Raw genomic sequence first — 26524 nt, 5'->3', positions numbered from 1 at the left:
AAAATATTTGAGGCATTGAGAAAATACTGCTTTATCTTCACCCTCAAGTCAGGGCAAGAATGAACATATCAAGAAGATAAAGAAGATCTCTGTTCTCTGCTTTACTTTAATGATTTAGTGAAATCACAATGTTCCTGTATCAGCTAAGATCCTACAGGAAAAGAGAACCAATTCTTTAATTTCTTCTCCAGATGTCTTCCTGTTTATTTTAGCTTCTAAAGAAATTTTCCACTGTGTTCTACATCAAAGGCACTTTTTTGGGGGTTAAGATACCCCAACCAACTTTAAACTTTTGTTTTCCCATTGTTTTTATTCTTCCTTTTATGCTAGAGCTGTTTTTTTTTTTTTTAATTTTTTCCCCTTCAACCTTTTCTCTATTCCTCTCTCACATTAACTTTTCTTTTCCATTTCCTGAATCATTGCTTAATTTAGAAGGATGCTATGTTTCTTTTATATTCTCTAAAATGAATGGCCTAAAAGTTAATAGTTAACTTTTACTAAGTTAATACTTACGCAGTTATGAGGAAAGAGCAAAACCCTGAATGATTTATATACTAACCAAATTACAGTCTAAAAGAGTTAATTCAACTTTCATATGCAAAACTATCAGGCATTAGCTCAGGTTTGACTGTATCCATATCTATATGTAAGAATCTATATAATTGCTTTTATTACTATAAAAGGTACTGTAACAAAATAATGTAACTTTTAAAAAATGTGTATTCACATGTATATATCCAAATGAATATTGTTCTTCAAAGTAGCATTTAGTGAAGTTATACTCGTTATTCCAAATATGTTGTCATTGTTGAAAAATTTTTCGGAAATCATTTTGGGATTGTAAATCTTATTTCCTAGTTATGGACAATGTTTGTATTCTCTCCCAAATGTATACGTTGAAGCCCTAATCCCCAATGTGATTGAATTTGGAGATGGGGCTTTGGGAGTTAATTAGGGTTAGATAAATTTATGGGGGTGGGGCCCTAGTCTAATGGGATTAGTGCTCTTATAGGAAGACACACTAGAGAGCTTGCTCTCTCTCTTTGCCTGTGCTCCCACCAAGAGGTCCTGTGAGAACATGAGCCAACAACCAAGAGCACAGGCCTCAGAATGAAACCTATTTTGTTGACCCTTTGATCATCAACTTCTTGAACTGTGAGAAATAAATTTATATTATTGAAGCTGCACAGTGTGGTATTTTGTTAAGGCACCTGAGAAGACTAAAATGCCTCTAACAAGGGAATATTTAGAAGTCATGATCAAAAGTCATTTGAAGTCATGAGGTGATCAAACTGGATTGAAAAATGAAATATGGCTATAAGCACTAATTTTTATAAGTATTTGTGAAGTATCTCTGAGACAAATCTCAAAAGAGGAGCATCCAAACCTTGTTGCACAGTTGTTGAAATCATTATGGTCTACCACAACAAAGGCATTTAAAAAAATTAATTTGGGTATATATGAATATATATATATTTTTTTTAAAAAGGTCACTATACAGCTACAACCATTAGACTATTAATGACAATTTAATTACATAAAACAAAGAACAAGTTAACATATTTTACTTTCTGTATACTTACTGTTTTGTTACATAGATAATGTATTTTGCTCATCCTTTCAACAACTACTGGATGCTGAACTGGAGTCAAGCATATACAAGGTACAATGGATACAGGTCCAAGAACAATACTATCTTTAAAGGAATTCACACCATGAATATATAATAGTATTATAGTATTAGTAAATCCAAAGGTTAAATGAAAATACACATTTCCCAGAAGAGAAACATGACTTCATGAAATGTTAGCATGCAGTTACAGTGTTTTGGAAGAAATGACTGGAAATCTTGTAAAATATTTGTTTTATGACCAGACTATGTATGACTGAAAAAATATTTTAGTTAGGTATTTATCAAATCCAGCAATTTATTTTAACTATTATATCCACCAATGTGATGAATAGTCCAAATTAGTTTTTAAATCCTATTCTAAATTAGCTTCTTCAAAAATGATAAATTTTGAACTTCCAAAGTCCATGTATTTCTTAAATTCCGTCATTTTCTCCACAATAATCAAAATGTAAAATCTTGTAATTATTAGACTAGATAGAGAAAAATCTTAATTGCAACAAATTATATTTCATGAACTTTACTATAAAAACTCTTCAAGGAATGAATCGGATCTTCTTATTTAGTTAAGATGGTTTAGTATTTTCAGTAAGATGACCAATCTTTTTGTAGATGTTGTCACGTTTATAGTAGATAGCGCTCATGAACAGGCAACCGACTGTCTGTGGGTCCACCTAGAAGGATCTGTGATATAAATTTCAAATATTATAAAATGTTATATCCAGATTAGATTTAATATTGAACACAAATGAACATGAATATGCTTACTGTGAGGAAATGCAATATATAGAATTTACATTTTACACGTAACGTTTGGAAATGTTGCTAATTTTAAACATGACATTTTCAGATAATGAAACCCTTAACTTGTGGGCAGCACAGTTTAAAAAGATTAGACTTTTTATTGCTTTCGTAACAGCTTAGCATTTGTATGCAACGCCTCCTGTGTGAAAAGGGAAAAATGACAGAGGAAGGGTGGGTTCATACGATTGTCGTTTACTTTGCATTATTTCCATTGTTTCTCATTTTGTATGAAGACATTACTCTTTCCTAAAATGGAATAAAGTATAGATTTCATAAGTGTGATTTTGTTGATGAGAGAATTTTGCCATTGAATCCTTATTTCATGTTAATATTTCTAATGGATACCAATTCATTTTCTATTAGATCCTAGTTTATTGTTGACAATATAAAATATCACTTATACATCTCACACATTTTAAAGAGTAAGAAACCATTTGTTTAGTAGCGACAAGAAAAATCATATTCACTTAGTTCTCTGGCTCACTGAGTCAAGCAGTTTATAATCCTAATCTGCACATTTTGTGCACTCTTCTTCTTGATTACATTTTTAATATTGGACAAAGGAAGATCTTTCATCAAGTTTTGCACGTGTACTTTGATAGATTCTTAAATTATGATTAAGTTACCTTTAAGATAAAAAATGATTAAAAGTTGGAAAAAATGCTTGCTCACACACTGTCATTGTAAGTATGTTACTCAGTTCTCTGTAGAGCAGAATTCAGGCCTAAATGAAACTATTACTGAAGATACTTGGCACCATTTATATAACAAAACTGGGCTTAATATTTTCTTGACAACGTTTCTTTCCAAAAATAATGATAAATTTTTGTTTTAAATCTACTCACCAGGACAAGCATTGAAGCCTAAAAATCTGCTAACTACTGGTTCCACTTTAACCTTGCTCAATTCATGAATCCTGACACAATAAAAAAAAATAATACCTTTTGCCCTAGGCAAAAAAAAGTCCTTGAGAATAAAGCAAATTCAAAAAAGGAGATAAGCGGGAGTTTCAGCATTTCAAGCCAGATTTGTCTGGTGGGCTCCACTGTAATGTGTTTATTAACTTTATAACATATTTATGATTTTTCTATTATAGCCAATAATAGGAAAATGAGAGCAAGTGAAGAGAAATATGAATAAATGGTTAATTTCAGTGTACCAGTATAAGACTTTATGGTATTTTTATTAAATTTATGTGCAAATGACATGCGGGCATCACCCTGAGGATGACTTTTAGCAAAATCCTAATGAAGGCCACATATAGAGACCGTGATTTCCAAACCCACTCCTCTGATCCAAAGAGTGAGGACTCTAATTCCCATCCACTTTAAATAGATCAGTTCCACTTTACAAAAATCTATTTCATATATTAGGATTGTGCAGAAGATTTCTTTCTTAAACCTTTAACCTAAGAAAAGCTATTTACCTGATCTATTTTTAGTGACTTGGATGAAATCATCCTCATCTTCGTCACAGCTTTCGCAGTTTAGTTGTTGGAGGATTGTTTCTGACTGGCTTTCAGCTTGATTTAGATCTTTCTGTTTATCAAAACTTCGAAGTGCAACAAGCCGATGATGTATTGCTGCATACAGACATCCTGTGTCTTTGGCACTGGCCTGCATGAGGAAAATTAAGTTGTTGAGAATAAAAATAAGAGCCCCTGGGTGCCTCAGTCAATTAAGCTGCTGACTCTTGATCTCAGCTCAGGTCATGATCTCAGGGTTGTGGGATCCAACCTCATGTTCCCCACCCAGTGTGAGTCTACTTGAGATTCTCTCTCCCCTTCTCCCTCTGCCCCTCCCCCCTAAAAATGAATAAATAAAATCTTAAAGAGTATAAATAACTTAATAGCCACATTTTAGAGATTTTTAATCTTTCACTATTAATGAGGAAGGAATTACATGGCATAAATCTAGAATCTAAATAACCCTAAAAAATAAAGAGTAAAAAGCCATTCATCTTGAACCAAATTGATTCTGAAAGTGAATAATTTTATAACAGGTCCCAATTTGTGCATTTAAACTGAGAAAGAAATTTCTGTGATTTAAAATTTCTATTTGAATTTAAGACTATCCTTCCTCCACTATTTTACACTGTAGGAAATTTTAGGGTGGATGAAAAAACCCCTCCATTTCCTTTACATAACCGTGTTTAGATCTCCCCTGCAAGCTTCACAGCTCAGTGGAAAAGCAGAGTTTATTACAGCAATCTATAATATTGCATTGTAGAAGCCCAGGGTACTTTCCATTACACCACAGAGTCACACTTATGATATGTATCATCAATATATCAGAAGTCATTGCTTTCAGTACTTTTCTATGCTGTTTTATGGATGCTGTTAATATAAAAAATGATGGTAACAATATCATTGGTATAATCGTTATGGTTACTACATTACTTTTTATTCAATCCTTACTATAAAACTATGAGTTAACTATTTATTTCATTTATATAAGCAAATGTGCACAGCACAAGTAGTCAATACATACTAATTCCCCTCATGTCTCTACAGATGAGATTAAGGCTCAGAAAGTTACAGTGACTTGCTTGGATTTAATTATCTAGTCAGCAAATTGGTTGGGCTCAAATCCCAGATCTTTGTCATCAAAGTCAGTGCTCTTTCAAGGTAACATGGCAGTAGTTTACATTTTTGCATCCTTTCACAATTTCAAAGAGAATCTAGGTAAATTATCTTTTTGCTACCCCTCCAGAAAGCTGTCTTACTTTTCAAAGTCTAGAACTGAGGGTTGAAAAAAACTACATGCCAACTTTTGGGGAGAAGAGTCTTAATTTCTATTTTTTCATTTGCATGTTCTTAAGTTCCCTTAATTACTGTGGAGGAAAATAACTATAAGTTAAATAAAATATTTTCGTTCCTCATATTGTGCTAAGTATTATATAGTAGATGTTTAGAAAATAATTGTTCACTCCCGAATGATTTAATTTTTACATTATGTGCAAAGGTGTAATTTTTCCTTATTAATTTGATAAATATTGAAAGGGTATTTGTAATTGAAATATAAATACTACTCTGCCACCTTGACTTTCTAACATTAAAATTTAAATATACCTTCCACCAGTCAATATATTGCCATTTGGCAAACTCATTCAGATATTTTCATTCAAGAAATTCAAACAAGAAATTAAAAATAAAATCACAATGTCATACTTTTTTTGAATAACAAATTATCACTGCTTAAAAATATTATAATTCCCAGGAAGTACCATAAGAAAATGCTGGTGGGAATGAAAATCGATTCAGTCTTTCTGAAGAGAAACTTGTCAAGACAAGTCAAAACCTTATCTCGAGAAAATTAACGTGTATGTATACAGAGAATTCCTCATGTCTTTCTTGCAGAATTTATAATAATGAAAGACATAAATTACCTATTTAACAGAGTAGAATTAATGGAATAAATTATGGTGCATAACAGAATTCTTTTCACCCGTTAAAAGAACTTTTGAAGAATGAGCTATTTAATGCCACAAAAACACTCATTTTCATTGATAAGTGAAAAGGTTATATATGTGTACTTCATAATCAAATATTAGCTATCTAATTTATTCAACCACAAGTATATTATTATTATATTTGGCAGAGGAGTAAAATCAAGTTAAGGAATCTAAATAACCTGTCTGAAGATCATACAGTTTGTACTGTATATACATATTTATGCCCACACATATATGCTAAAATATAAGACAACATTAATAGTGACCATCTCTGGGAATGGAAGTTATTTGCATTTAGTTTGTTTATTCTAGCAAATATCCTACAATTTATGGAGCCAGCATGGGTCAGATATTGAACAGCAGAATCCCATCTAGCTAATGGTCTCAATCTCAGTATCAGTGGCAGGCAGGCTGGCTGCTTTACTCACTCTAAGCTAGGAGATCCAGCCTGGCAGGGTATCAAATATTGTCTCCCTAAATGGTAAATAATGTTTGGGCATTATCTTACTCTAACATCTCAATACTCAACATTACTTACACCTAACAGTGCACTTACTGGTAGTTAATAAAACCTGTGGTTTTTCATCACTGGGTACTTGCCACCTTTTTTACTCATTATACGGAAGCTAATTTACTTGTATTGTTACCTCCTGCTCGAGTCATGTGAGTACTCAGTCTTCTCCAATCTTCTGGGTCTCAGCCCATGTGGGAAACCTAGCCTTTCTTCTGGTCTGATCCCTGCCAGCTCTCTCTCTTTTGTGCCTGGATCTTGTATTTGAGGTCAAGCATTCCTGCTGCCAGGAACAGCTAAAGCTCTGCTCCCATCCTGTTACCTTGGAGACTGACTCATGTCCAGAATTGGAATTTGCTGCTGGACTGATTGTTTTAACTTAGTAGCCCTGTGTTTTTCCATTTCTCACTGGTTTCTTTCCAGGGATCTCAAAGCCTTCTCAATTTCAGCATTCAGTGTAAGCACTGGACTGTGTATTCCACTGGACTCCTAGGAGCCAATCTTGACAACAGTCTCTTTGGTCACTGAGTAGGATTGTTGACATAATTTCAGTGGTAAAGAAAAATGTGGAGGTTTGAAGCATATATACCAATACAAATGTCTTGGGACATATACCAATTGATTACTATAGATTTTGGTGTTAATCTGTAAATTTCATATAAAATTTAGGTGTTATATTAAACTGTAAACAACCAAAATGAATGATTGATTTTTTTTTTTTTTGGCCAGTAGTGCAGGTTACAATGAAATTAAACAAATTAGCAATTGCAGATATCTAGAAATACAGTAAGATAATTCTCTATTACTGAGATTTGTCACTTACCTGAATTAAAAACACTTTGATGCTATAGTCATCTAAGTCAGTCGCTGTTATTCTCAAATTTTTGTGGTTTGCTCTTTGAATCTCCATTTGAGTCCAGAGTTTGCTATTGAGAATCAGCCTCAGGCTGCCTTGATTGCGCATAACTAAAATGGGAAGATGAATATATAAGACTACAGAACAGTTGATTCTTTGACCTTCCTGGGGAATTTGCCATTTTTGAAAGCAAAGTAAATCTTATAGTTGTTTTTCAGACTGAAATACAGTGAAATATCACTAGTGAAAATATTACTATTAAGTTGTAATTTGGGGCAGCCCCGGTGGTGCAGCGGTTTAGCGCCGCCTGCGGCCCGGGGTGTGACCCTGGGGACCCTGGATCGAGTCCCATGTCAGGCTCCCTGCATGGAGCCTGCTTCTCCCTCTGCCTCTCTCTCTGTGTCTCTATGAATAAATAAAGTCTTAAAAAAAAAAGAAAAAAGTTGTAATTTGGCTTATTTATCAGTTTTCAAATAGGGCTTTATGATGTTAGAGGACTATTTTTAGCTTAAAAGCTGGAATTCTTTAGGATTAAAATTTTAGAACTTCTTTGAAGATCTAGTGGTCTGAAGAATATTTACCCAAGAATTGCTTACAGTGGAGAAAACTTTGCTTTAAGGGTTCAAAAAATGGAATTAGCTAAATAAATGATGACATGGCTATTCATGATAATATGATGAATCCATTAAGAATTCGCAAGAAAGATAATTACTGATGTGGAAAGGTGATCATGTTATACTACATAAAAGGTAAAGTCAGGTTACACAGCAATAGAAACACCATGGGTCACAAATTTTGGCAGGCAGCGGGATGGGTGGCATTGAACAATAGTAGATAACAACTAATACTTGCCTTGGGAATACTACTTGGTTGGGTTATTTAGAAACCTGTTTGCCAGTTATAGAACTGAAGACATGGTTCCTATTCTCTTAGTCTGAATTCTATTCCTTACAGATTTCTCGAGCTTGATATCTGAAGCTCAAAAAACATCCATATACATGGATCCAACTTCTACCAGTGGTCCCTGCCACAGCTTTGACTGCCTAATGTTGACCAGTAAACCTACCCACCCTACCCAGATCTCTGCCTGTGCTCACTTTCAGTTTGGGCCTCTGAACGATGCCCAGTGTGTCTCTTCAGGTGCCGAAAACTTTCAGTTTGAGTGACTCTAGATTCTTACCATTGCTCTGGATGTCAGCCACATACAGATTCAGTAACCACATACCTTTATTTCCTTGGAAACTGACCCTTCATCTCAACCCACACGCCATGTTTAGAATGCCAAGAATAAACTATAGGACAAATATTCTCTTTTAGAAAAACTATTTTTCCTTCAAAAATAATGTCATCATATTGTTTTAACCAATATGGAGATTACTACTTAGGTGTGTCCCGGGCTATCTCATAGGTGCTTAACATGCATTATTCCACTGAGTTCTCAGTTGGTCAATAAGTCACAGAGTACTATTATCCCCATTTTAAACTGATGTAACTAGGGCAGGGAGAGATTAAGTACCTTGTCCAAGGTCACTAGTTAGTCAATGATAGAGGAGAACCAGAACCTGTGTGGTCTGACATCAGAGCCTGCTCTAAACAGGAAGCTCCTATAGTACATTAAAAACAACATTGTTAAACAAACAAACAAACCAAAAAAAAAAAAAAAAAAACCATTGTTTTCAACAGTCTGATTTGTTTACTATTTTATAACACATCTCCAGAAAATGATGTGTACCTACTGGAAATTTTACTCTGAGAAGTAGTGGGTTTGCTTTACAAAATGATTCCTTACTTAGTCTTGACTGGAATGTTCCACAGTCACTGCTTGCTGTGTCATTCAGCCTCAAAGCTCCTCTGCCCCTTTCAATCCACGACTGTGTTGTTTTGTTGAATATAAAAAGCTTGCAGTTGATCTAAAGGACAATTTTTTAAAATGTCAGATATATAAAAACGTTTTAAAGTGATTTCTTTCCTATGTTGTAACACTTTTATGTCTGATTTTACCAGAATAACATCTCTTAATGATTTGTAAACCAGCTTTAAAAATTTAACTTTTAAAACATACATTTTTGAATACTTCAAATATCAAAAAGCAAAAAGATGTACTAAATGAAAAGTCCTTTCCAACCCTACTTCACCATCTGTCAATTTCCACCCCTGGAACAGGTGATCACTGTTACTAATAGTTTATTAGCGGCGAATGTCTTCTAGAGATATTTGTATGTATATACATGCCAACACTTATGCCCTCTATTTTTCTATAAATGGTGAATACCGTAATACTTTCTGCATCGTGCCCTTTCACTTAACAATATATTTATATGTAGCAACTTTTAAATGAAATTCCATGTTATTGGGCTGCCTGAGTGGCTCAGCGGTTAAGCGTCTGCCTTCTGCTCAGGAAGTGATCCTGGGGTCCTGGGATCAAGTCCCACATTGGGCTCCCCGCAGGGAGCCTGCTTCTCCCTCTACCTGTGTCTCTGCCTCTCTCTGTGTATGTCTTTCATGAATAAATAAATAAAATCTTAAAAAAAAGAAATTCAATGTTATTTGACCCATGTAACATGTGAAAGTAAAGGAATAGTGAAATTATTTGTATGCCTAACCATTTTTTGAAGAATACAGCATCAGAACTAGGATGTGATACCACAGAGTACTGTACTATAATTTAATGCTTACTAGAATTAAATCTTATTGTGTACAAGAATCACCCAGATGACTTATTAAAAATACAGCATGCCAGGGCCTCACCCCTAGCAATTACTTCAATTAATCTCGGTTTAATCTGACCTGAGAGTTATGCCTGGAAGCACACATGCATAGTATATGTATCAGTAAATCATGGGAGAAAAGAAAAGAGATGGAGAGATTTGGGGGTAAAAGCAGATGGAGAAAGAAAAAGGGAAATCTACACCTCATTGAAAAATGATTATGTCATAGCAATTACATTTCACATGCCTAGACCGATAGGTAGGCCGCTCAATACTCAAATCCTACATATGCTACTGTATACTACAACTGTGAAAGTCTTGCTTGATATAAAACCCAAAACTTATATAAAAGAACTTTTCAAAGAAAAACAGAATTTTTTTTATTATCTAGAACTGAAATCTATTCATCTTACCATCATTTTTACAATGTCTACAGTACGTAGATCTTCCACATCATAGGATGATAGCACTGATTATAAAAGCAAGCATAAGTATAAAACATAGGTCTGAATTTGTTTTAAGACACCGTACCTGGCTGTCTTCTTTCTAAGAAACTAATGTGAATGGTTGTTAACGCAATAACCCATTTTCCTGAAAATTACACAAACTAATGTAAGTATACGACAAAATATCAGCTCAGTCATTGGAAGCCTTTCACATTTTTATTGAAGCAGCTCAGACTTCACGAAAAATATACTTCTGCCTTATTTATTTATTTATTTATTTATTTATTTATTTATTTATAAATTTATTTTTTATTGCTGTTCAATGTGCCAACATATAGAATAACACCCAGTGCTCATCCCATCAAGTGCCCCCCTCAGTGTCTGTCACCCTGTCACCCCCACCCCCTCACCCACCTCCCCTTCCACCACCCCTAGTTCATTTCTCAGAGTTAGGAGTCTCTCATGTTCTGTCTCCCTTTATGATATATATCTGCCTTTATTTTTAAAGGTATTCCTGCTTGTAGAAACTTGACTTCATGCACATAAATGCTGCCAGAAAGAACAACATGTGATATACAGACCTTTAACACATTATGCTCTGCTTCTTCCCCTGTTACAACATCAATTTTCTCCAGCAAGCATTTTGGTGATGGCTTAGAAGAGAAAGCAGCAGCTGATTCAATTAGGGATATCCTTTGAATAGAGTGTGTGCCTAAGAAAAGATAGGGGAAAAGACACATGAAAGACCTCATTCTCTCTACTGCACAAGCTCTTTACTGTCCCCTTTTACATGCCTCCTTACCTTTTTTTATTTATTCATGAGCGACAATAGAGAGAGAGAGGGAGGCAGAGACACAGGCAGAGGGAGAAGCAGGTTCCATGCAGGGAGCCCAACGCAGTACTTGATCCTGGGTCTCCAGGATCACACCCCGGGCCAAAGGCAGCGCTAAACCGCTGAGCCACTGGGGCTGCCCCTCCTTAGCTTTTTATAACAATGAGTGTTTCCCAAGAAGCGAAATTACTTGAGTTTAGATAAATCTCTTTGATTCCTCATATCCACAAGTAAAAAAATTTTGAAAGCTTATGTATCGCACAACCATATTTGTATGCTTTAATCTTTACCAAAAAGTTTTCAAGCGCTGCATTATTGTTTTTGCATTACATAGATATTAAACAAATGACATGGCAAAACAGGAAATATGCTAATAGTTTTTTTTCTTTTTTTTCTTTTTTACAAAGGAAATAATTCTTACTTGAGTTTGGAGAGGTAACGGGGAATTCTAGGGTGGATTTGAATGGTTTTTCCTCAGTATGTGAATCATTTTCCAGTTGAGGTTGGGTGAGATTTTGAGTATCCTAGGTGAGGGAAAAAGATCTATTACTTAATCACATCCCTATATATTTGAACTGGGCGGGGGGGATTCTTCCTATCATCAGAGGACCTTGGTCCTGATCCTCAGGAAGTGTCATCTAGTCACTACAGCCTACTTCAGGCAGGATCTCATTCCAGGGACAATGGGAGAAGGTTTGGAGACCCAGAAGGATGGTCTAGCAGCACTGTTCGATGCCATCACCACACTAACCTGATGCCCAGCAGGAGATACAAATATCATCTCTGTTTCAAGGTATTTCAATATTCCCAGCACTTCACTTTCTATCCAAAATAATAATAAAAGTCACCAAGAGAATGCACTCGCTCTCTCAGAGCTCATCTTAACTTTTCCTCTAAGACAGTGTCTGCCAAGAGTTGCTTTTAAGGTTGTGCCCCTGGTGCCCTGCCCAGGTGCTGTAATCAAGGCCTGGGAAAAAAGACCGAGTCATTACCAGGCCATTTATGATCCTGGAGAGCCCCCTGCAGAACCAGGAGAATCGGAACAGCTTTCTGTCTTTTCCTTTGTGAACTCAAAATTCTTCCACATTAGTTCATCTGGATATTTTTAAATATTTTGGTAAAACTGGCAGAGATGGGTGTGATTATTCCCATTTTAAGGAAATAAACACGAGGGCACAGGAAGTTTAATGACTCATTCGAGCAGCACATGGTCAGCAAACAAATCAGGAGGGCGTTCTGACCCCCAAGTCACAAGGTCACAGGATTATAGGATTAACCAGAGGACAAATACAAGTGATCTCTATAGCTCCTGCTATCCTAGGACGTTATCAATTTAAAGGGACAGGAAGCTCAGTTTCCTTTAGCCAGCCAGATTTAAAGTGCCCATAGGTACACAAGGACCTCCTCAAACCAAATTTCGAATTTCAACTGTAGTTCATTTGCTCAGGTATGTCTCTGTCTCCCTTAGACGATAAGCACCTCTAGAGCACAGTGTCTCCTTTAGCTTTGTGTAACCACTCACCCAGGTGTTTTTCAATCCTGGCTGTACATTCAAATCACCTGATACCTAGCCTCGCCAACTGAGACTCTGATCTAATCTGTTTGGGGAGATGCCCGGGCCTAAGAAATCCTTTAGAGGCTCAGCAGATGATTGTTAATATGCAGCCAAACTTCAGACCAACGCCAGTACCCTAGGTATCATAAGAACATAAAATATGTTTGTTAAATTAAATTGAGTGTTAAGGTTGATCCTGTGAGGCTGGGAAAGTATTTTATTTGTGTCCGTGACATCTTCCGGAAGCTGTGACTAATCTAGTGCCAAAGTTAGGAAAGAATGACACAGAAGAAATGTGCCTGAATGCATTGCCTGGGACTCCACTCTGGAAGCTGGTCCATTCTGGTTCAGATCCAAAGATGTGGGTCACCAGCTCGAGACCTGTGGAGCTGGCCTTCATCTTGAGGGTGACAGGGTATCCCTAAGCTAAAGAGCTATGATACTACTCTTGGAGTTTGGGTTTAGCCTGAGGTGGGTGTAGCATAAAAAAAGTCTTAAAAGGGGTTGATTTGTGAAAGCCCTAAAAAATTTGGAATAAACAGGCCTCACGAGTTGGTCCTTTTGCTATTCCGAGCCTCTGTGCAGTTTTTGAAATCTGTGTAGCCTCTGGATCCTGGATGTGATTAATAGTCCTAATGCAAGCTAGCCACCTTGGCCAATCTCAGCCAAGATTCTGGTCTGGGTGAAAGCCGGAAAGGGTATGAAGATGTGAAAGACCCGAAGAAACCATAGGCATCTCTGCTACACAGCCCTCACTTTGCTGTCTACCTCCAATACAAAATAGGGGTGCTAGTAATACTCGTTAGGGGTTTGCGCTTGGCAAGTATATTTCCCTAGGCAAGTAAAGTACTATGATTTTCCTCTTAAAGCCTGCAGAATAAAAATAGTTATGATAATGTTTTTCACATAAAAGCTTGACGGGGAAGGTTGTGGTTAACAAGAAAAATAATGGCAAATGATTTTAAATGCATCTTGTTATGAAAGATCCTATCAAAAACCTGATATTAAAATATCATTACCAGTTAAGCTCATCTATTGCAAACAATTCTGGGATTCTTTTGGGTACTTTGGGTGTAACACATATCAAAGAACTATTTAATATTTCTCATCAGTAAGAATGTTATAATTATACAATTCCCTTCCTCTGTGGGTCCCTGCCTATTATTCTAAGAACTAAAACTTGCTTCCCAGGAGAATTTTTCTAGTTAAAGAAAGAAAATGTGGCTTTGAACTCAGGAGTTAAGGTATGCTCCAATTTAACACTGTCTTAATTAATTTGCCTCCAGAAACGCAAAGTGACAGTTTTCTATATAATAGAAAAATTTTCCAAATTCTTACCAAAACTCTTTCTACCATGTTTTCTCCAAACACGAAGTCAGAACTGCAGCTTTTAAAAGAATACTTATCTTCATTTGGTTGACATCTAAGGAAAAGAAATAAACATTTACTATTTGAAATATATGAATAAAGCCATGTTAGACCTTAGCACATGAAATAATCAGATGATTTAACACATTGATATATAAAGCATAAAAACATCTGCTAACTCTTGGTCATCTGCAGTTATTGAGAAATGAAGGAAAAATGGAGATAGGTACTCCCAGGGATGATATTGAAAATATTTGACAGCTGTGACAACACTAGTTGAGACCGTCCAAACACATGTCATGCCCATCACTGTTCCGGCTGTGTGATCAACCAGGGACTGCCTGGATCTTATCTTCTTGCTTTTCCAGCATAGCCTCTCCAATCTCTCATTTCTACTCTCCCCCTCCCCCAAGTGGCCAATGCTTTTAGCTACAAGAGGTCTCCAGAGCAAAAGCAACATCAATCTTTCTTATCAGTTATACTTGACTGTGCTTTTGTTTAATTTGGGTTTTTTCCCCCTGGAACTTTTTTTTTTTTAATGTTAAAAGTGTTTTGCATGATGAAAAATTCAAAGACATGCAGCTCTCTATCTGTAGGCTGATGTGCTCTGGGGCCCCCTTGCACCCCCAGTATGCACTGTAGGTAAATGCTATGCAACTACATGGCCCTAATCATGTGAGTCTGGTTTATGTCTCTGGCTCATTTTAATCTTCCCTCAGATCAAACATGCCTTCATTGTGATGACATCAGTAAATAAAACTTTCATTTTGCACAATTACACTGCTTTTTTTTTTTTGTTGTCTAGCCAATGTATGTCCATAAATAATGAATAACACCAGAAATGATTTAAAATGGCGAGGGGGGGGGGTGGAAGGAATGCGAGGGGAGAGAAAGGGGAGAAAGGGGAGAAAGGGGAGGCTAATCTAGCAGCCAGATAATTAATTCTTAACTAAATAAAATTTTAGCTATAAGTTTTTTAGATATTCTCACCCAAGTCAACAAAACAATAGAGATAATCCAATATTAATATGACAATCTTTAAGTATTAGAGACATTTTGAAAAGCATTTTAAACTTGTGTCGTTTATAAAATCTCAAACAGAAATCTTAGCAATTTATCTGTGCAGTATCAGAGAGCTATTTTCCATAAATGATTATAATGATAAAAGAAAACAAGAATAAAAGGATATCCTTTCTGAGTCCCCATCATCAGCTTACCCTACTGATGTAGCACCTAAACAATTCTGGTTAGTAGTCAGCTGGACTGAAATTCTGGCACTTGGTAAATTTTCACTTAGCAAACAGGAGTTCCCCTCAGAGATCTGAAAGAAAGGAAATCCATCAGAGAGTTCCTTTAAATTCCCTTACTAGAGGAACATCACACAAGGAAACAATAGAGCTAAATGTATTGAAAACTTACTATGTTTAAGTACTTCCCTATGCATTTTATGTACATTATCTCATTTACTCCTCACAACATCTCTAGACAGGTTATACGTCTATTATTCACATTTTATAGTTTACAGATGAGTAAACTGACCCAAAGTTAAAGAACTTGGTCAGGCTTGGGCAACCAGGAATAGGGCTGACCTTAGAGCCAGAGTCTGTCTGATATCAGAGACTATACACTTTGCCATTATATTCAGAAATCCCACCTCCTCCTTTTGTTATTTTTACCTTTTTAGCTTATATGGAATTAATTCTCATTTCCAGCTTAGCAAATACATCCTTCAGGGCTATTTAATTCTGAAAACACCCTAAGAGCTTCACCAGCATGGCCATCAAACGTCAGAGGAAATCCCATTCATCATCTAAAAGTTTTCCACTGGTAACTTAATCAACTGGTGACTCTGTCTGATGTATATATATGTACATTACCTGACTAATGTATAAATGAAGGCATGAGCAAATTTAGAACTTGAGGGAGCCCTATAAATGATCTGATCTAGGGTCTCCAATGTTTTATGAACACCTCCTTTCCCCTAGTAGGGATTTGCAAAAATGTTGTAAAGAATTCATATCTTTCAAGGTAGACGGGGTCTGTTTTCACTTTAATTTTATACCAATCAATAAAAATAATTTTGAACATTTTTCCCTTTTTAATAGAATTTGAGACCTGAGAAATATATACGAAGAGAATATATGTTGTTGGTTAGCAACGATCAAAGTGTATGCCCATGACTCAGTTACTCGGATGATTTCTCTCTCAGCCAAAATGGTAGTTTTTACTCATATGTACTAAAGTACTTTTTATTAGGCATATATTGTTTAAATTGTACATAATAAGTGACCATTGATTATTGACAGAATGAATAAAAATTGCTCTGATTTATATACAAGTCATTAAGGAACATGAAAATAATAGCTCAATGAAATTCACCTAGAGATAATTTTCACTAGATCTAGAAATTACATTATTTTGTCAGAATTCTTACATTGCATCTTATATAGCATGCCCTTAAATCTTCAAAGGTCATTATTAGAGAAAATTCAATAACAGGCATATCCAGTTAAGCTGTTCACTAATTAGGAAAAAGTGCTATTCATATGTTTAATACATTGGCTAAAGAAGAAATGCTTATAATTACCTGAATATTTCTCTTATTATCATTTAGAGAGAAAATGCAAGAAAAATATTAACAAATTTTATTTTTCAAATACATAATGCAAGATTTCAATAAGCCATTCAAAAGAAGAAATATTGATTTACTTTTTATATCATAACATAATAAAAATTTTATTATTTTTTTAAGATTTTATTTATTTATTCATGAGAGATACAAAGAGAGAGAGGCAGAGACATAGGCAGAGGGAGAAGCGGGCTCCCTATGAGGAGCCCGATGCAGGACTCGATCCCAGGGTCCCAGGATCACACCCTGAGCTGAAGGCAGATGCTCAACCACTGAGCCACCCAGGCGTCCCCATAATAAAAATTTTAATCTATAATTTATAGTACATTCTGTTCCAAAATTATATGCAATATAATATTTTAAAAATTAGTCGACATATCACACTTTCTGTTACATACCTTAACACAAATGAAACAACATGTCGCACTACTTAAATGGATAAAAGAATTTGTGTGATATGATTACGATTTTTAGGTTATATTTAAATGAAAACTTTTAATAATCTACTGATATGAAATTTAAAACATGTTTTACTTAAAAATCACACCATATGCCATGCAAAAATGATGAAATGATTTTTATAATTCACAATGGGTCGCATGAGATCAGTTCTTACAAAGGAAAATGTTTGGAATTATAAAAATGTTGCCAAATACTGACCAAGTTCAACTCTCTCACTTCACTGATAAAAAGAGAAGATTGGGTGTTTTGTCCAAGAACATAAACATAGTTGGATAGGGGCAGAGGTTGGATTAGTATGGATCTTTTTTCATTGCATGAATGAAATGACTGGTATTTTTCATTTCCATTTGTCACTGTCTCTATTTTCAGTATGGAAAAACAAAACAGGTGACCAACCCTCAACAGTTCAGCTGGAAACAAATGAAGGGTGGAATTATTCTGAAAATCTTGGGTGCCATTCCTCTCAAGTACTGTCTTTTGGAAGACACAGCAACAGAATATCCTCAAACACATATCTGTGTGGCTAGATAGGCCCACAATGAGAGATTCAGCTATCTACAACAATTGGAAGGGAGAATTCTTTGTCTTCAGAAGTTTCCCTAGCCCTCCCAAATCTCTCCCTTATGCAGGTAGGTCCCTGCTCCCATTATCCACGAAGATGGGTCTAGATAGATCCCTGGTGTGACCTGAATTGGCAAAGCACACAAGGATGTCGACCAATTGGGGATGCAGAAAACCCCTGTTCCTTTTTTGACTTCTGGCTCCTTCTCCTGGCCACCTCTCTGCTCCTCCTATTCTCTTGTGAGGTCAGTACACTGGAACAAGACCCCAGAGGTTTCCACCACAAGGGACTCCTCTTTACAGCTTAGAAGACTACCACAAAACTACTTCCCAGGAACAACTCTGCAATTTGTTTAATTAAACAAATAAACAAAACAGTTGTTTAATTAAACATGTTTAATAAGGTTACCAAGGACTGTTTGCCATCTATAGTTGGGGTGTTTCTCCAGCCTGGCAGCCGCTTCAGCAACAGAACAAAAGTCAGGCAGCCCATAACAATCTACCAAATGAAAGATGGAGAATTGATATTGGTCCCACTCCAGGAGGTTTTTCTTACCTTATTCTTTGTTTTTTCTTTGGTCTTGCAGGCTTCCAGGGAATTGTGTCCAAATGTTTTTCTCACTTTTTCACACCTTTGAGCTTGAGGTGGCTGCAAAATAGCAGGTCTTAGAACATGTTCAGAATGTTTCACAGGACCTTAAAGGAACAGAATTAAAGGGTCAATGTCTTTAGTGAAATACTTTTTCCTCCGTGTTTTTTATAGATTATTTATTTATTTATTTATTTATTTGAGAGAGAGAGCACATGCCAAGGGGAGAGGCAGAGGGAGAGAGAGAAGCAGACTGCCTGCTGAGCAGGAAGCCGACATGGGGCTCCATCCCAGGACCCTGGGATCATGACCTAAGCCAAAGGTAGATGCTTAACAGACTGAGCCAGTCAGGCACCCCCATTCTTCTTCCATATTTTTGGCTAATTTAATATTTACTTTCTAAAGTCATCATTAGATGAGGGATTAATGTTAACTGCTCAATGTCTAAATAGCCAGTGAATCACTTAGTGCTTACTTCTGACCTATCTTTTACCCAATAACTATTCATTTTGGCCATGGGACTTGGCTTACCAAATATGTTTTTTCATGTTTTGTCACTTGGACCTACATACCCCAACACACACACAACAAAGTAAAATATAAGTGGTAAAATGTAAAATTTCAGAGGTTCTTGTAATAAACTACATACCTTGTTCTGTACTGTTCATGTCAGCATTCCTTTGCACAAGAGATGATGTCATAAAAACATTGTTTTTCTTCACTGTAAGAAAAAATATTTTAACACATTTAAATCTAAGTGTTGGTTTCTATAGGATTTGGGTTTTAAGAATCCTTGTACTAAACTCACCAGTAGATGTCGCTGTTGGCACTAATAACTGTAGGTAGTGCTCGGAGAAAGCAGGTCCGCTAAAAATGGGTGATGGCAATGAGTTTTGCCACATAGTTCTGTTTACTTTCAGAAATATAAGTGAAAATTGGTCCACTAATGGAATAGGCAGTCTCCTTTAGAATCATGAAAATGAGTACCGATTACAAAATCTGATGGTAGTGAAGCCTCTGGGTGTATTAATACGTATTAAGGCATATTAGTGCATATATATATATATATATATATATATATATATGAAAGGAAGATTTCATATATATATGGATTTACTAATGGTTTCATAACACTTTATAAAAAATACAATATATATATATTTTTTTTTTGTCCCTCTCCTCTCTAGAGAGATGACTGTCACGCTAGGTGATTTTTCTGTGAAATGTGTTGGTGGCGAAAGACTATGGTAGTGGCTGCAAGTATAGGATTACTATCCATTTCAAAGAGATTACCTACCTCTTGGTTGCAAATGGCAGAAACACCAACCTTTGAGCATTTGATTAATGGAAATGAGAATAGAATAAAAATTGCTTCTTCCGAGTATTAAAACATTATAAATGCTGGGCATAGAATTGCTTCTCTAATTCAAAGTTCAATTAAATGGTTTATGATCTTTATGATTAAAAACCGGCAACAAATGGGGCTTATAAAATGGTGCCATTTTCTCCTTTCCAGTATCACCAACATTCTGCACAACATAAAATGGAATGGTACTTACTGATGTCAGTGTATGTCTAATTTAAAATAATAATGAATCGAAGCAGTTATTCAGATAACTTAGAGCCATCCCTTCACTTTATGCACAAATACAATAAAACAAATTCTCTAGGATTAGGACCCCTATTCCTCTTAATGTCTGTAACTTGTTAGTCAGGCTTAAATGGGGCCTATTGAACTTGAAAATATTTCTTCTGTATCTGAAAAGTATACATGGTACTCAGTCATATTTGGAATTATTAATAAGAATATAAATTCGTTAGTTTGAAAACCCTGTGGCTCCCGGGTAGAGAGGGATCAGTTAAAAGGAAGTGAATAGTTTTTGTTTTTGTTTTTTTTTAATTTCTTAGTGGCAAGAAATTTCACATGGAAAAGGCAGCTGGTTGTTCAGTAGAAACAAGAACAAAAAGAATATAAATTTTAATTATTTAAAAAAAGATTTTATTTATGTATTCATGAGAGACACAGAGTGAGAGGCAGAGACACAGGCAGAGGGAGAAGCAGGTTCCCTGTGGAGAGCCAGATGGGGAACTCGATCCCAGGACCCCAGGATCACGAGCTGAGCTGAAAGCAGATGCTCAACCACTGAGCCACCCAGGCACCCTATAAATTGTAGTTTTAATATAATGTTCCAACCATTTCAAATATTTTATAACGATAAAATATTTATTTAGCAAAGCACTACAAATTTCAAATAAAAAGAAGTAATGTTTTAATTAGTGAAAAGTTTAAGAGGAATCATATTCTAAAAAAATAAATAAAAATAAAAGGAATCACATTTTAAACTTTAGATACATTCACCTAAAGCATAAACTTTAGAATAAGAATTTAAAACATAGCTATATATTTTGAGTACTCTAAGTATATATGTGTAAATATATATATTTAAGGACTTAAATATATATATATATATATATATTTAAGGATTTAATTACTTGAGAGAGAATGAGTGAGAGAAAGCATGAGCAGGGAGAGGGGCAGAGGGAGAAGCAAGCTCCCTACTGAGCAGGGAGCCCAATGCTGGCTCGATCCCAGGACACTGGGATCATGACCTGAGCTGAAGGCAGACACTTAACTGACTGAGCCACTTGGGTACCCTTGAGTACTATATATATTATAAACTGTACAGATGAACAATAATAAGTAAAATAAAGCAAGTTATTTTATAAAGCTGTCTTATATAACATATTACTATCATAAACATGAATTCCTTAAAAACATCATCAAGTTCAAAATTTCTACCAAAAATAAACAAACACACTGCTTGGATTTGTGGAGTTGGAATTCATAAGGGATTCTTCTAATCATACTTTGCAAAGGCTTCTATTTTATTTGCCACTCACTACAATGCCAGCAGTTTTATAGTAGCTGAGTAGGAAAGCTCAACATTCGTGAGAATGGATTTTGAAAAGTCAGAGTGTCAAGCTCAAAGTTCTAGAAGCTGTTTATTACCTGGCCCAGAAGGGGGGAAGGTCAGGAGGTTGGTGAAGGATGATGATCTCATTCGATTCTGGGACAAGCTTGATGCTAGAAGCAAATTGCAAACTGAAGTCAGTGAGGAAGTGGGGTTTTGTGTTTCTTTTGATTTGGACTTTTGCTGTTTCAGGAAGATTTCTATATCACTGATTTAGAAAATGTTTTGTATTGTTATCAATAGAAATAAAATGTGCCTATGGTGGGAATTATAAATTAATTTCTATTTGATTCAATAAATATTGGAGTGATCACCATGTGTAAGACACTCTATCATGCATGAAGACGACCTCAAGGAAGTCACATGGAAGAGACAGACATACACAGAGACAGCTGTATTACAAGGCAGAAGGCAATGAGGTCATTTCTTTTCTTTTCTTTTTTTTTTAATGCGGTCATTTCTAAAAGGAATTACGGAGTACTTTGAGTGTAGGAGAGAGGCAAACTAAGTTACTGATTTACTCAGAATACAGTATGTGCTGAAGTTCCTAAAGGGTTCTTTTCAAGGCAGACATCTATTTAAGTAGATGGATACTCAGGGAGAAATGACAGTTTCCCCTAATTACAAAGCTAATACATACTTAATGCAGATACTTTGGAAGCACAACAAAATGCAGAATGGGTGGGAAACCCCAAATCACCTGCACTCCCATTACCTAAGATAACCATTGCTGAAACCCCAAATCACCTGCACTCCCATTACCTAAGATAACCATTGCTGACATTATGGCTTCTGTCCTTTCAATCTTTCATCCAATGTTGATAAATTGAATTTCTATTTAGTTATTTGTATTTTTTAAGGATTTGTTATTTATTTGAGAGTGAAAGTGAGTGAGAGAGAGAGAACGAGAGAGGGAGCACATGAGCCGGGAGAGGGGCAGAAGGAGAGGGAGAAGCTGACTCCCCACTGAGCAAGGAATCAGACTCAGGGACCCGGGGGTCATGATCTGAGCCAAAGGCAGAGGCTCAACTGACTAAGCCACCCAGGTGCCCCTGATAAATTTAATTTTTAAAGTGACTCGCTGTACAATCCATTTTATAGACTGCTCTTTTCACGCAACAATTTATTATAAACGTGGGCTTAAACATTTCCCATTTGAAAAGTCTCTCAGTGCTTTCACACTCAGAGAAAACAGAATGGTGAACAGACAACACTCAGGCTATACCTACCTCCTGGGGACTGAGGATGTGTAGTGTGCAAAGTAAAAGATGAAGACCTTACGCGCTTTCTCAGAAAACCATTGCATTCTGCAAGAAATTCAACATGATGAGTAAAATTGCTGACAATGACAAGCTATCCTCAACCAAAGGATAAACAGAATTACCTTTTGCTGCATAGATCATCATCTGATAACTCGTTAACTCCCAAAGGCCAAGTTTAAATGCCGGGCTTAATAGCTTGGTGGCCGTAGAGCTACAGGCACACCAGCCTCATAAGAAACAATGAGAAACAAGTGACTTCAGCAAGAAACTGCATGTGAATTTTGAGATGGTAAAGAGACTGTTTGGCGGGTTGAGACACAGGGCAATGGAGAGATGAGGGCCTTCAGCGTCACTAACGTCAGTGCTCTGGGGACTGGTGTGTCATCTCTCAAAACAAGAGCCAATTTGGTGTTTAAACATGAGAAAAACCATGAAGTTTTACATCTTGCCACATGCCCAAATATTTGTGCCTGTGTATTTTCCTTGTAGGAAGATGGGTTTGGAAATCCCAGAGGTAAGTCCTTACCATGTTCTGATGCTTCATAGGTGGAGTCCTCTGCAGGTCTCTGGAAGGAAACAAAGCTGCCAGTGAGAGCTGAGTGTTTGCTGTTTTTACAACAGAATTCCACCCTGTGGCTCCATCAGAGATTTCTCAAAAGCCAGGTCTGCTCAGCTAGGCCAGGGCGAAGCCTCTCACCCTTACTCTTCACTCGCTAGGCACATATTCAAGACAAAACAAAGCCTCAGTAGAGCGGTTTTGTATTTCAGGGACTGTAGAATGCCTTGTCAGAAATTGTTTAAAAGGAAGATTTGGTGTCCATTGAAAGATGAATGGATAAAGAAGATGTGGTCTATGTATACAATGGAATATTCCTCAGCCATTAGAAACGACAAATACCCACCATTTGTTTCAATGTGGATGGAAACTGGAGGGTATTATGCTGAGTGAAATAAGTCAATCGGAGAAGGACAAACATTATATGGTCTCATTCATTTGGGGAATATAAAAAATAGTGAAAGGGAATAAAGGGGAAAAGAGAAAAAAATGAGCAGGAAATATCAGAGAGGGAGACAGAACATGAGAGACTCCTAACTCTGGGAAACGAACAAGGGGTGGTAGAAAGGGAGGTGGGCAGGGGGGTGGGAGTGACTGGGTGACGGGCACTAAGGGGGGCACTTGATGGGATGAGCACTGGGTGTTATGCTATATATTAGCAAATTGAACACCAATTAAAAAAAAAAAAAGAAATTGTTTAAAAGGAAGATTTGGAAACACCAGCTCTCAAGATCTGGAGCTGTTGACCTGGGGTGGAGCCCAGGAAATGGACTTATCTTTGACTGGGGCTTGGGGGTTGAGCTTTTCTTTAGTCAGTTTTGTGGGTAGGAAGGTAAATGACTTGCATAAGCAGAACCCAATAACAGGAAAATACCAATCAAGCTAAAGTGGAAAGCTACTAATCTTATCATTGGTCTTTCAAAGCTGGTGGTTTTAGTGTGATGCAGGTAGGGTCCTTCAGACCCCTTTTATTTTTTTTTAATTTTTATGTCTTGTATACACATTTAGTTTTATTGTAAGAAAGCAGCTTATACACTTTTCACGTTTAAAACTGAGCATCATCTTTCCTTTCTAGCGAAACAAAAAGAAAATTTAAAAATCAACAGGAACAAAATTATAATAGAGAATGTCAATTCCAAATAAGATCCGACAGGTTCACTTTTAAGTCAAGCATCCCAGTTTAGGACTTTACACCCAGTTGTAAGCTAGGTCAGTGGTGGAGACCCACGCGGAGTCTCTGCCCTGCTAACCTCTTTCAGTCCCGCCCTTTTCCAAGTCACTAAAAAACTCTATAATTTTGGTAAAGATGACGTGTTATTCATAGCTTCAACACAAGGCAGGCCTCTGGCCTCCCATTTTGGCCAAATTGCTACCAGTAAAAACCCACTATATAAATATTCTAGAGGCACAACTCTGCTAAGTGAAGAGCAAGAGGATAAACTAAGGCAATCGTATATCATTTAGCCTCACTAGCTTCTTGAAACAATTTTCTTTGCCTAAAGTGAAAATCAAACAAAGAAAATTAGCTCGAGCTTACCTTAAAAGTTTGTTCTCTCTTTGCAAAAACAAATATTGGTTGAGCAATGACAGATTTTTCTGTACAAGGAAAAGAATAGGGAGAAAGTCAAACTATATTCGGACATTTCTAACACCAACTAAAAATATTAGAAGTTTTTTGTTTGTTTGTTTCACTTTGTATTTTTCCCTGCCTTTGGGTAAAATCCAAACTGTTTTTACATGGACGCTATAACTTCTGTATTTACAAATTATTTTAGCAGTTAATTACAGAAATAAGGACTTGGGGAAAGTGATAATAACGCGTTCCCATAAGCAGTGAGATCATCCCATTAAAAGAACACACTTTAAGTGTTTAAGGAAAACAAAGTATAATTATCTTCATTTACAATATCATTAGGACATAATGATTAACATCTTTGCTTTTAGAATGAAAAATTGCAAGGGGTGAAAAATCTCATCTAAGAATAGTTCTTCTACTTGAGTTGGATCTCAAGGTAAGAATGGTGGGGATGTATTGCATTCTATCCTCAGATTGTTCCAGAAATAATCCATATTTCCTTCATTAGAGCAGTCATATACTAAGACATATTTTCAATATTTAGACTGAGAATCAGTCTTTTGTCTTCAGCCCTGCTGACCTCATGAATCTTTTATATTTTCCTCTCTTAGGTAAAACAACAGAGAGAAGCTCATTTACTCTAGGGTATAAATGAGTGATAACAGTTTAGCCACTCCAGAATTCTTAGGGAAGATGACATGTTTGTTAAAAGCTTGGGCCCTGGAGTTAGTTAGGCATGTGTAGCACTAATACTTGGGAGAAATAATAGGTTTGTAACTTTAGTTTCCTCATCTGAAAACAAAATGAAAATTATAACAGTACTTACCTCACAGAGTTTATATGATGATTAAATGGATTTTTAGATATAATTATTTATATTTTTACAAGACCAGAGAGAGAGAGAGAGAAGAGAGAGAGAGAAAAAAAAAAGCTTTAAAGAAAGGATATTAAATAATGTGGCATGCCACCAATCTCCATTCCAAAACTCTTAGCTGACATTGCCAATTCATGACAACATTTTCTTTCTTTTTAAAATTGAAGTATAAATGACAACACTTTCTTAATGAGCCCAAATATGATCTCATAAGTCTCCCCATAATAGATTTCCAGCAGCCATTACCAATATATTGTCCTGGCACACAAGCCGAGGTATTTGCCATCCCTGGGCTGAATAATTAAAACTCTCACAGAGGAGTTTCAAGGAACTAGCAGACAATTACATTTTTTTAATATGCCAGGAAGAGGTTCTCCAGTTCCCCATAATCTAATCCCATAAGAGAGTATTGAATCTCTGCCACACCATCCTTGCCATGCTCCTGGGCCCTGTGAGCTTGGGTACATTCTTTCAGTCCAGTGAGATAAACTGCTCACTTTTTCATGCAAGTGCTTACCACATAGTCTGCCCTTGGAACCAAGTGAGCCCCAGCAGAAAATGCTCAAGAACACATCAGCATTTCCATCCATATTAAACTATAGTTCAACTTTTTGTTGCTTCCCTAACAAGCTCCTCTTCCAGCAATTAGATTAGATTTAAGAAAAGAGAAATCTAGTGACTTTGAAAGAAAATAGTCTTCGTGGATGTTCAGAGGATACATATGAATTAGAATTATAAATTTGCTCTTCTAAACTGGATTTAGGATAGTTCTGGCTAAAACATCATGATGAGGTCTAATCTGTGACAAAGGGCATGTTGACTTTCTTTCCCTTGATCAAAACATTCAGCTAAACACAGGCAAAAACAATCTTCCATGCGG

General features: G+C 36.2%; 1 protein-coding gene across 2 annotated transcripts in view; it reads right to left on the bottom strand.

Annotated features, from left to right (window-relative positions):
- Positions 1–373: 373 nt before the first annotated feature.
- Positions 374–26524, bottom strand: part of RANBP3L (RAN binding protein 3 like) — a 44961-nt gene continuing 18810 nt past the window's right edge. The window contains exons 2-15 of one of the 2 annotated variants that reach the window (XM_025436425.3): positions 24732–24790; positions 23165–23204; positions 22606–22683; positions 21415–21489; positions 19054–19125; positions 18372–18511; positions 15381–15484; positions 14134–14218; positions 11662–11764; positions 10990–11120; positions 9044–9164; positions 7222–7364; positions 3861–4050; positions 374–2314 (exon numbers count right to left, since the gene is read on the bottom strand). In XM_025436425.3, coding sequence (XP_025292210.1) covers positions 2271–2314; positions 3861–4050; positions 7222–7364; positions 9044–9164; positions 10990–11120; positions 11662–11764; positions 14134–14218; positions 15381–15484; positions 18372–18511; positions 19054–19125; positions 21415–21489; positions 22606–22683; positions 23165–23204; positions 24732–24790 — 1385 coding nt within the window. In that variant the 3' untranslated portion in view covers positions 374–2270. Of the gene's footprint in view, positions 2315–3860; positions 4051–7221; positions 7365–9043; positions 9165–10989; positions 11121–11661; positions 11765–14133; positions 14219–15380; positions 15485–18371; positions 18512–19053; positions 19126–19212; positions 19344–21414; positions 21490–22605; positions 22684–23164; positions 23205–24731; positions 24791–26524 lie in introns of those variants that run through there. The other variant, XM_049109347.1, reaches the window with a different exon arrangement.

Source organism: Canis lupus, chromosome 4 (genome assembly GCF_003254725.2).
Source record: "Canis lupus dingo isolate Sandy chromosome 4, ASM325472v2, whole genome shotgun sequence".
In the NCBI taxonomy this organism is placed as follows: domain Eukaryota; kingdom Metazoa; phylum Chordata; class Mammalia; order Carnivora; family Canidae; genus Canis; species Canis lupus.
The sequence above is the reverse complement of the archived record's forward strand: the minus strand, read 5'-3'. Positions and strand labels throughout refer to the sequence as shown.